Here is an 11,223-nt window from a genome sequence, read left to right as displayed (position 1 = left end):
AACGGCTTCTAAAATTTCAATCAGAAGGTTATTTTCACAAATTCCTTTCCCGCTACCAGGAAAGGTACTAGGAGAATGAAAAATTTTGAATTTAGCACTCAAAATACTCAAGGCAGAATATTTGAAATAAACGTTTTTTGTACCATGGTGCTTAACTAAGGAATTCGCTTCCAACAAAGATTTAATAAACAGATCAAAGCCAAAACTTGAACAATACTTGCAATTCTAACAATGCCTTGATTAACTTTTTAAAATCCCTGTTTGTTTACAGCAGAAAGCGTGCTTACAGCAGAACGCACTCGACTGATTGTCCCAACTTTTACCACCTGTCGTAAGTTTTCTCTATCGTCAGAAATGATGTAGAGTTCCCCACAAGGTGTCAAACAATATTCCTCTTTCAAACTTTCAACGATGTACTGAGGTATTTGCCAATTTCCATATCTAAAGTGTACATCACTTTCTTGAAAGGAAACCTGTCCGTAAAGGATACGAGTTTTTAACATGAAAGTTTCATTGTCAGCGATCCGTATTCCTTCATACCTTGACCTCGAGACTTCAATCAACTTTGGATCAACGGACCATCGAAGTGTGCCATCAATGCCTTGCACGATTGTTACTCCAGTCACGGGCGTGTCGTGATACCGTTGAAACAGATCTTGATTAATGTGATCCGGGACCGTAAATGTGGGGTCCCATAGTTGAAGATCTGCTAACTGATAAGATATTATTCCATTAAAAAGTAAACTCCTCAGTAACACAGGTTCCCCAATAATACTTCTAGCAGGAGGATCTCTTGACTTCATTGCTGTTGTGGCTTGCGTAGCTGGTTGCTTCTTAGTTTTTGTATTCAACCCATGTCCTGGTTCCCGGTCTAAAGGGTTTCTTTGAAGGGGATCAATTTGTGATTGACCTGAAAGGATAGAAAACGATACAGCTGCTGAATCTGAAGCATCACGGATCATTTTTTTTTTTTTCTTTTTTGAGAAACTCTAGAAAGTTGGTTAGGACGGTGGTCATGTCGAAATCAGAAACTGAACCTTTGCTAAATAGTAAATGGTTGGTAAATGTGGCAGTTTCGATATATTAAAAGTTATAACTTGGCCCCGTGGCTTGGGGAAATACAACAAACAAATCATTGAAGGTCACTTCAAATAGTGTCTGTGGACAAATATGATGCATTTTTACCTTTAGGAGATCTTGACGCATTGAACTCCTTAGGTCGGGCGCCTGCCCTGTTGCCCATTTCATTGCTTATTTCAACGCGAGAGACCATTGAACTTAGTTGCTGTGCAGACCCCTCTTCCACGTCTTCTATCTCGAGTTTGGTAGAGCTCGCTGACCGCGGTGTTTGTGATGATGGTCCTTGTGGCGGTTGATATTCAAATTTCTGTCCTTTCTTGCTTGGATCAAAGTAATGCAGCAGCGCTTCCTCGTGAATCACTCTGTGATTTTTGTTCCAAGAAAAGACGAAGCTTTTTCTTCCATCCATGAACTCCTCGCTGAACTGTGAATATGCAATTTTTCTCTTGGTCCAGCGCGAGATGACAGACTGCTCTTCCTCGGCTTCGTTTTTGTAGTTGTCATCTCCTCCAATAACCACGATGACCTTCCCTCCTAAGGTAAAATACAAAATATCTAAAGAATCGATTTTGTTTCAGCTCCGACAGCAAGTGAATTTCAATTTTCGGCACACGCCGCGATCTAAAAAGCTAAGAAGAGAGAAGATCTAAAAAAAATATTGATTTAGGGTCCCTAGGTCCGTAACCCCTAGTCCCTACCCCTCCTTCCCCACTCCCACCCCCCCTCCCTTCTCGCCAAAAAAATAAAGAAAGAAAAATTCACTTACTCTTTTGCAATGAGATCTATTGGGCGTCGACGGTGAACAATTAACATATTTTTGCAAGTTTGAATTTAAAACAGTCATTGTTTTCTTGGAAATGTGGCAAAAGTTTGAGACTAGATCACTTGCGTATATCTGTGTTAGTACGACTAAACCAAGTCAAAATAGCCTGAAACAAGACACTTCGCTTATCAAAAACCATTTTGAAACTGTAATATATTCGTAACCGGAAGTTGTGTTAAGCTGTTGTATTACCCAAGATGCTTAGAGAATAAAGTTGTTGTGTTGAGCAAGCCTCGTCAACTTGTGTTGTTATGTCACTGAGCCATACTTTTGCTAGTATGTTTCATTTTGGCGACGAGGATGGGATACTCTACATGCACGAAGACGCATGAGAAATCCAGTGAAGTTTTGATTTTCTCTGTGTGAGGAAAAAGGTTTGTTTTCGACCGAGGCAACTTGATCAAAGTTCGAGCACGTGCTATCAAAATGGCGGGAATTGGATTGTTTGGTCGTGTCGGCGAGTTCAGCCCTGAGCGAGAGACTTTTCGTTCCTATGTGGAAAGAATGGAAATGTTCTTCATGGCAAATAATATCATAGAAGAAACAGGCGAGGGTAAAGAGGAAGCCAATCTCGCAGTTGCAAATAGAAAACGTGCTATCTTTCTGACTGAGATTGGACCCGAAGCATATTCTACCCTGAGCAATCTGCTGGCACCAGTGAAACCAAAAGACACTCCTTCTGCGGACATTGTCAAAGCATTGGAGAAACATTACAATCCAGCGCCATTGGAGATAGCAGAGAGTTTTCATTTTGGAACTCTCTATCAAAAACAAGACGAATCCATCAGTGACTTTATTGTGGCCTTGAAGAAGTTATCGATTCATTGTAACTATGGAGAGTTTCTCAACCGAGCTCTGAGAGACCGTTTTGTGTGCGGATTGAACAATCCCAAAATACAGAATAAACTTTTGAACACCGAGGATCTTTCTTTTGAGAAAGCGTGCCAGATTGCAAAGTCAATGGAAATGGCAGAGAAGAACACCTAAGAATTCCGTCCTGTCAGTGCAAGTGATGACAGCCAAGGCATAGTAAATAAACTGGAAACTGGAAACACTAAGGAACCCTGATGTTACCGGTGTGGTGGTAAGCATGCTGCACCTAAGTGTAAATTTAAGTCAGCAAAATGCTACAAATGTAGCAAAGTAGGTCACCTTGCATCAGTTTGTCGCAATAAAGATGTTGAGTCTGGCATGAAAACAAAACAACCAGGAGCTAAAGGTACTGTTCATAGTGTCTTAGAATCAAACACAGAAGGTTGTGATGATAATGATGAGCTAGGTATTTATTCCATGTATGCAGTTGGTACAGATAATCCTACCAACAAAAGTTATACTGTAGAAATGACCATAAATGGTTCACCATGTGCAATGGAAGTAGACACTGCAGCTGATTACTCAATAATGAGTAAGAGCACACATTCTCAGAAATTCAGTAATTTTCCACTTCGTCCGTCAAAAGTTGAATTGAAAACCTATACGGGTAAAACCCTTACAGTGTGTGGTGAAATGCTGTGTGATGTAGTGTACAAGGGCCATGAATATACATTGCCAATTATTGTAGCTGATTATGAGAAGAAGCCTACTTTGCTGGGAAGAAATTGGTTAAACCAGATAAGGCTTGAGTGAGGTGAAATATTTAGTTTAACAAGATCCGAGTTGGAAAGTGCCAAAAGTCAACTTGATGGATTACTAGTTAAACACAGTGAGTTGTTCAAAGATAGCTATGAGGGCATGAAAGGGTTGGAAGCACACATCACCATGAAAGATGGTGCAAAGCCCATATTTATTAAGCCACGTAGAGCTCCATATGCACTAAAAGATGAAGTCGAAAAGGAGTTGGATAAGTTAGAGAAAAATGGGGTAATCGTTAAAACTGACAGATCAGACTGGGCAAGCCCAATAGTAGTTGTGCCAAAGGCTGACAAATCGGTTAGAATTTGTGGGGACTACAAAGTAACCATCAACTCAGCTGTTGAAGATGAGCAGTACCCCCTTCCCACCCAACAAGACTTGTATGCTGCCCTCTCGGGATCAAAATTTTTCAGCAAACTTGATTTGTCGCATGCATATGTTCAGCTAAGTGTTGATAAAGCAAGTCGTGAGTACCTGACAATTAGCACACACAAGGGACTCTATTCCTACACCAAATTACCATATGGGGTTAAATCAGCAACTAAAATATTCCAAGCTAAAATGGATATGATTTTGCAAGGAGTAGAAAAATGTGTGTGTAAGCAGGATGACATTCTTATTGGTGGTGTCAGTTGGCAGGAGAATATCAAAATCCTGGCTGAGGTATTGGAGAGGTTGCATAAATATAACCTGCATTTGAAGATGGCAAAGTGTGAATTTCTGAAGAGGGAAGTTGTCTATTTGGGTTTGAAGATAGATGCTGAAGGTTTGCATCCAGTTGAGGAAAAAGTGGCTGCTGTAAAAAGGGCACCAGTACCACAAAACGTCAGTGAGTTGAGATCTTTTTTGGGCATGGTCCAGTACTATCACCCATTTCTTCCAGGTTTAGCAACCACACTAGCACCATTACATGAGCTCCTCAAAAAGGGTGTCCAGTGGACATGGACAAAAGAGTGTCAGCAAGCATACGAAGCTTGTAAACAAGGTCTCACCAGTGATGCACTGTTGGTGCATTATGATGGGGACCGTGAACTGAGACTTGCTTGTGATGCGTCCAGCTATGGAATTGGAGCAGTTATTAGCCATGTGATGGATGATGGCCAGGAGAGGCCAATAGCCTATGCCTCTCGGACACTGAGTTCAAGTGAAAAGAACTATGCACAAATTGAGCGTGAAGCATTATCAATTGTTTTTGGTGTAAAAAAATTTCACCAGTTTTTGTATGGGCGTAAATTTACCCTGATCACTGATCACAAACCGTTGTTGGCAATTTTCAATCCAAAATCCGCTATCCCCAGACTAGCAGCAGCTCGAATGCAGAGGTGGGCTCTAGTACTTTCGGCGTATGACTATGAGATTGAATACAAAAGATCTGAAGACCATGCCAACTGTGATGCTCTCTCAAGGCTACCACATGAGGACTCCACAGTGGGAAGTGAGGGTGTGGTCTACAGTGTGAGGGTAATTGATGATGTTTTCCAATCACTGCAGAAGATATCGGAAAGGCAACCCTTGTAGATCCTGTACTTGGTAAGGTACATCAATTTGTGATGTCAGGTTGGCGAGAAGGGTGTCCTGATGAGACCCTCAAACCCTATCATAATAGAAGAAATGAGCTGTCCTGTGAACAGGACTGTGTCCTTTGGGGCTCTAGGGTGATTATTCCACCAATCTTTAGAGCCAAAATGCTGGGGCAGTTGCATTGGGAACACCCTGGTATATGTGGTATGAAAGCAATTGCTTGTACATGCATGTGGTGGCCAAAAATGGATCAGGAAATCGAGGAAGCAGTGAGAGTATGTACAGTATGCCAAAATGTTAGAAATGCCCCACCCAGTGCACCCCTGATCCCATGGAAGTGGCCAACTAGACCATTTCAACGGATCCATATTGATTTCTGTCAGAAGGGTAATGATTACTTCCTTGTAGTAATCGATAGCCACTCAAAGTGGATTGAAGTGAAACATATGAGCTCTACAACTACTGAACGGACTATTGATGAGCTCCGTTTAATTTTTGCTACTCATGGTTTACCTGAAGAGGTGGTGTCTGACAACGGACCACAGTTTACGTCCATTGAATTTACCGAATTCATGCGCAAAAACGGCATCAAGCACACGTTGGTTCCACCCTATCACCCTCAATCTAATGGGGCAGCGGAGAGGTCTGTGAGAGTTGTTAAGGATGCTTTAGTTAAACAAGTGCTTGAGGGTAAAAAGGGCATCTCTATGAAACACAGACTTGCTAATTTTCTATTTCGGTATCGCACAACCCCTCACAGTACAACTGGTGTGACCCCCGCTGAGTTGATGGTGAAGCGTTGCCTAAGAACAAGATTAAGTCTGATTAAGCCTAATCTGGCACAAGTTGTAGAGAATAAGCAAGAGAAACAGAAAATGTATAAGGATTTGAAATGTAAGAGGGAAAGATCCTTTGTAAGAAATGACAGGGTGCGGGTACGAAACTCAAGGGCCAATTCTAAGACTGATAAGTGGATTCCAGGCACTATAATTAAAGTTTGTGGGCCCAGAACCTATGTAGCTAGGACAGGACACAAAACCAGATATGTGCACACTGATCACATGATAAGAGCACATGATAATGTACCAGATGATGTCAGTGAGCCAGATGTCGTGGTGCCTGAATCAAGTGGTCAGAAAATAAATGATGATAATGTGAATCCTCTCGATAGTACTTCTGAACCACATGTAGATCTGCCTGAAAATGAGGATACTGTTGTATCTCCTTTAGTTGTAAGTAGTCCACCTACAGTTTTGCGAAGATCTCAAAGGATTAGAAAACCAGTTGTTAAACTTAACCTGTAACTGTAGGTTATCACTGTCTTGGGTATAAGTGCATCCTGAAAATCTGGGGGAAAGCAGTGTAATATATTCGTAACCGGAAGTTGTGTTAAGCTGTTGTATTACCCAAGATGCTTAGAGAATAAAGTTGTTGTGTTGAGCAAGCCTCGCAAACTTGTGTTGTTATGTCACTGAGCCATACTTTTGCTAGTATGTTTCAGAAACCATGAATTGGTTGTTCTTGTCCGAAAATCGGATCAATCTGGGTTTCGTATGATTAACAAAGTACGCTATGAACCACTTCTTGTACGCTGGAGCACGGTGAAAAGTTTATATTTAGTATTAAGTCAATCTCACGAACAGTATACTATTATTAAAGCGTAAGACCTTTAATACCCCCAAATACAAGTTAATTTTCTTACAAATTTTGCTTCCATTGATTTTATAGCCACAATGTCATGCAAACCCTGGTACCTGGACCATCGAGTTTTAGTAGTATTATCGTTCTAATGTCTAACATTACCTGTCGCTTGCAGTAAAGCTCTGTAAACCTTGGCGTATCCATGTTCCAAGTTATCATTGTTGATGAGTAGAACAGATTCGTGCGCATGGACAACAAACATTGCAAAATCTATCTTCGTTGCAGGAATGGTCGTCGTACTCAACTCAGACATTTCAGATAGAGTGAAGCTATGCTTCTCTACTGAGAATTCGAAACCAAGTCTCGCTTTTGTTGCCATCAACAAATCCTCGACGATGCTTAGCTGGTAAACATTATCGCAGTTAAAAAGATGAAACTTGCGCGGCTGTGCCATCGTTTCGTTTAGTCAAAGTACAATGTTTTTATATCTTTCTTGGCAGCCTCGTTTTGCTTGAAAAGGTTGAAGCAGTTTCTTTCGTGAATTTCAAAACGGAAGTCCTTTATTCTCAGAAAAGGCTTCGTAAATAGCTGCGGATTGTGCGCAATAATTCCGAGAAAGCCAATCAACCATGAACAGTCCGGAATATCCCGATAAATTAGGACAGTCATGACGTCATGAAGCTATTGATAGCAGAGAAAATGGCGGACCTTTTATGCGGACCAAGAAAATATGTTGTTTCCAGTCTCGCATAGAGTCTGGCCAGCATTATCCAGGACTTTTTCCGATCAAACGTTGAGAAGGAGAATAAGCGGCCATTTTGGTAGTGGGAGAACGTTGACTGCCTTCTAATCATTGAGTTTTTTTGGGTGTCAAGCGACGATGTAGACGCGATTTTGTGGCCAAATATTAAGGTTAGTAAAGTGTACGCGTTATTTTCTAGTATTCACGTATTTTTCATTGAGCTGTGTATATTTTTTACTGGTTCTAGTGTTGTTAAAGTTCCATCATGCCAAATTACACGGTTGTAAACAACGTCGATATTTTGTAAACTCTCTTTGAATTTGAGGCGTTACAAGCGTACCTGAACCGCTGTTGTTATAAGGCTTGAGTAATGCATCGTTCCTTCATTTTTATGACAGTTGTTTTCAATTTCTCTCTCTTAAGTACATGGAAGAGCATACTCGACTGCTCGAGGCACTTTGCCGAATTTTTGGGGAAAAAACAAAGGGAAAAGACAGGAAATAAGACGTCGCTAAGTACGCGGACGAAATTAAACAAATTTGAGAGGTCTCTGTTTTGGTGGATTCTCCGAATGTGCACCCCAGTTTTATCACTGGAGAGCCAGCAGCCTGTTGAAAACCACCTACAGCACAGACGTGGCAGCGAAACAGACAGGCCAGGGGTACTGCAGTGGTTCCCTGTAAATGGATGCTATCAGTATCCCAAGGAATGGCACAAAGGGTAGAGAGATTGTTTGTGCTCATTTACCAGACGTTGAGGGCCATGCAAACATGTAAGTTAAGGTTTGTAGGGTGCATTGCACTCTTTTTTTTTTGGCATTTTTTAAAAACTATACACACTGCAGCTGTTCCTGGTAGATGATGATTCTTTCCACCTCCCCATGAAGCTTGAATGTACCAGAAAGTAATGTTTTTGCAAATAATTTTTATGAAGGCAAAGACTAAAAAGGTACGAGAGTTTAGAATGTAGTGTCGAGTGTTGAACATTACTAATTGTGAAACCAATGCAAAACATTAATTGGTTGTGAACAGGAAACATATCAGTTTGGTTAAGAATATGTAATAAAAAATAGAAAACATAAGAGTTATCAGACCACTTGAGGGCAATCTCTTATTTAGTGAGACTAATGCGGTAACTACATTCAAAATAAATTCATATATTAAAACGAGAAATACATTTGTAATAATATTGACATCTGTAAGCAATGTAATAATCTTCTAAGTGCTTGTGATTTGTTTCAGGTCCTGCATTCTGCTAAGAGGCAAATTCAAGGTCGAGAGTACCTAAAGAGTGAATAAAATAAAATGGATTTCACTTTCAAGACTGAATTTGTTTTGTATACTTTAAATAAATATATAATAAAACCTTGGGAAATGTGGATGGATTGTGAATGCTCCCTTGTCAACCTGTCCAGGAATTATATTTTGATATTTTTGGGTAAATAGCTTGTGAAAGTCAGCAATTATATGTAAGTTTTCATAATTTAAATGTGGAAATCAGACATGATATCTTTTAGCACAGTAACAAATAGATACAAGAAATATTTGAAATAAATACCAAAATGGAGAAATTTCAGATTTACAAAGAATATATTAACAGAATTTTTGACTATCCCCGCTTTTGACAACACTAAAATTGTGGATACATTTTTTCTAGCTTAGTTTATTTTGTATAAAAGAACAGGAATTTCTCACTCGTATGCGTTATTGAAAATTCTGTTTTAATGATGATTTCATTTCCTCGATTTAGCCAAAACGTATAACATTTTGGACATCTACAATTTATCTTTGCTGCCATTTAAGAATATGCGCGTGCTGTCGATTTCGGCCCAATAATCCCTAGATAGGAGGAAAGCCTCAATTCTCATATCGATCATTTCTGTGCTTAGAAAAAGGCAGAGTACAGATGCTTACCGATTGTACGGTCTCTTTCCAAAGAATGATAACAGCAGCTCGTCAAACGTGGCCCGCATTACGTTCTGTGGTGCTTCCTTCGGTCCGAGGATAATCGTTATCTGGGAAGAATTGTCTGTGACATGGAACGCGAACACAAACTTTCCTTTTATTTTATAATTTGGACAGTATTTAACTCAATTCGAGATAAATATATACCTCCTGAAGGCCCGCATTCATGGCATTGGAAAGTATTCGCGACTCTCTTTGTCCGCCATCTTGAATCTCTTGGTTTGTTGTGAAACACAACACTCCAATCAAAACACGCATTCTCATTGGTTGAAACGTGAGTTTCGTGACATCACAGATGTCCTAATTTATCGGGATATTCCGGACTGATGAAGCATCACCCAGCCATCGTAGCTGGATCCCAGTCTCTCTCTCCTTTGCCTCCCTGAGGGTCTCTCTCTCCTCAACGATAAGGGAGGCAAAGGAGAGAGAGCCTGAAATCAATGTTGCAAAATCTAGCCTGTGTAAGCAGGCGGCTCCCGATCCGGGAACGCTATGAAAACATCACGGGTAGTTAGTTCGTATTAAGTGTTTCATTTTCACTCGACATCGCGGCAGCCATTTATCGGTGTCCCAAAACAATGAAATGGCGACCATGTTAGTGTTCCAAACCAAACCTGTGAGGGTTGAACTCTCATATATTATCTACTTTCTTTTTTTCCAATAAATTTGCAGGACTGCTGGCCACGTGAGTGAAAAGGAGTCCAAAGAGTGCACGTGACTAAGCAGAGGAATGCGGGGAAAGAGAAAAGAGAGTTGTCTGTTTGACGAACTACAAATCTTAGTCAGCATGTTACGCCGAGAAATGGTAAAGAAAAGCAACAACGTCCATATAGTCTGGGAGCAAATGTTATCCCGTGGGAATTTCGTGCTGAAAGCAAGCCACCAGTCTGAAAGTGTTCATTAGGGTCTAGTAAACAGGAAACGGTTTGGTGGCAACTCTGCAACTTGCTAGGACGGGTTTTAAGGTGGTATGGTACCCTCAATTGATCTTTCTTCACCTAAATATGGTGAAGAAAGATCAATTGTGTGCTATTGCACTCAAGAAGAGAAATTAAATTTCTAGAGTTTTACTCAAAATGGTTGCTATGGAAACCAGCCACAGCCTTTTGAAGTAGTGTTTTATAGTATAGACGCCAACACTTCCTGCTCTTTTACAAAACAAGAATTGACTGTCAAATAAGCATATCATGTAAGTTTCTGTTTTGTTCTGTGATATGAACCTAAGTTTTGACAGTTAACTCTTATTTTCAGTGCTTTTTACAGCTTTATTTGGAAATAACCTTATTTTTTACCACACCCAGTGGACAAATCATCTCATGTCACGTGACAGACCTTAAAATGTTACGATTTTTTGGTTTATATCATCACGACACTATTGGTCTTTGATGAGCCCAAGTTTCAGAAATTCTACTTAAAAACCTTGCAAAGTAGAAATGTTGGCGCGAAGTCAGTCGGCACAAAAGTAAACTTTTGAGAAAAATGCACTTTAAGTTTCCTACACGAAGTATTAAGCATTTAACGAGCCACAAATAGTGGGGCGATGCAGATTTGATCTCGGGGGAGGGGGTGCAATGGTTGTTCTATTTTGTAAAAAGTTACCGCAGTTGTGGGAAATATTCCTTGTCATAAGGGAAATGAATGAGCCTGTGATGGCAATTTGAGGCAAAGCTTTTCACAAATAATTATACCAATCGAGTTGTGCATGTCTTAAAAGGTTTTTTCTAAATATTTTCGTTCATATAAGTTAAAAATAATCTATATTTTTGGTCTGGTTCTTATAGTAAACAGTCGTTGCTATGGCCGTTGCCACGTGAAAAAAC

At 40.2% G+C, this 11,223-nt stretch overlaps 2 protein-coding genes across 2 annotated transcripts; one reads left to right on the top strand and one right to left on the bottom strand.

The window, feature by feature from the left end:
- Positions 1–154: 154 nt before the first annotated feature.
- LOC145493330 (uncharacterized) lies at positions 155–7,179 on the bottom strand. Its single transcript, XM_081472774.1, has 3 exons — positions 6,860–7,179; positions 1,186–1,614; positions 155–910 (listed from the first exon to the last, which is right to left on the bottom strand). Exons 1-3 carry the CDS (start codon positions 7,149–7,151, stop codon positions 249–251), a joined length of 1,383 nt encoding a protein of 460 aa, XP_081328900.1. The 5' UTR covers positions 7,152–7,179; the 3' UTR covers positions 155–248.
- LOC145493374 (uncharacterized) lies at positions 2,055–3,520 on the top strand. The gene has a single exon (XM_081472834.1). It carries the CDS (start codon positions 2,330–2,332, stop codon positions 2,888–2,890), a length of 561 nt encoding a protein of 186 aa, XP_081328960.1. The 5' UTR covers positions 2,055–2,329; the 3' UTR covers positions 2,891–3,520.
- Positions 7,180–11,223: the final 4,044 nt, after the last annotated feature.

Source organism: Orbicella franksi, chromosome 7 (genome assembly GCF_964199315.1).
Source record: "Orbicella franksi chromosome 7, jaOrbFran1.1, whole genome shotgun sequence".
Classification (NCBI taxonomy): domain Eukaryota; kingdom Metazoa; phylum Cnidaria; class Anthozoa; order Scleractinia; family Merulinidae; genus Orbicella; species Orbicella franksi.
Note: the sequence above shows the minus strand (reverse complement) of the source record. Positions and strands in the feature narration are given on the sequence as shown.

Excerpts from the sequence above, each read along its gene's own strand:
- LOC145493374 (XM_081472834.1), top strand. The coding sequence starts at position 2,330 with ATGGCGGGAATTGGATTGTTTGGTCGTGTCGGCGAGTTCAGCCCTGAG.
- LOC145493330 (XM_081472774.1), bottom strand. The coding sequence starts at position 7,151 with ATGGCACAGCCGCGCAAGTTTCATCTTTTTAACTGCGATAATGTTTAC. Across the intron at positions 1,615-6,859 it reads AGCTTTACTGCAAGCGACAG|GAGGGAAGGTCATCGTGGTT; the intron begins GTAATGTTAGAC and ends ATTTTACCTTAG. Across the intron at positions 911-1,185 it reads TGCGTCAAGATCTCCTAAAG|GTCAATCACAAATTGATCCC; the intron begins GTAAAAATGCAT and ends CTATCCTTTCAG.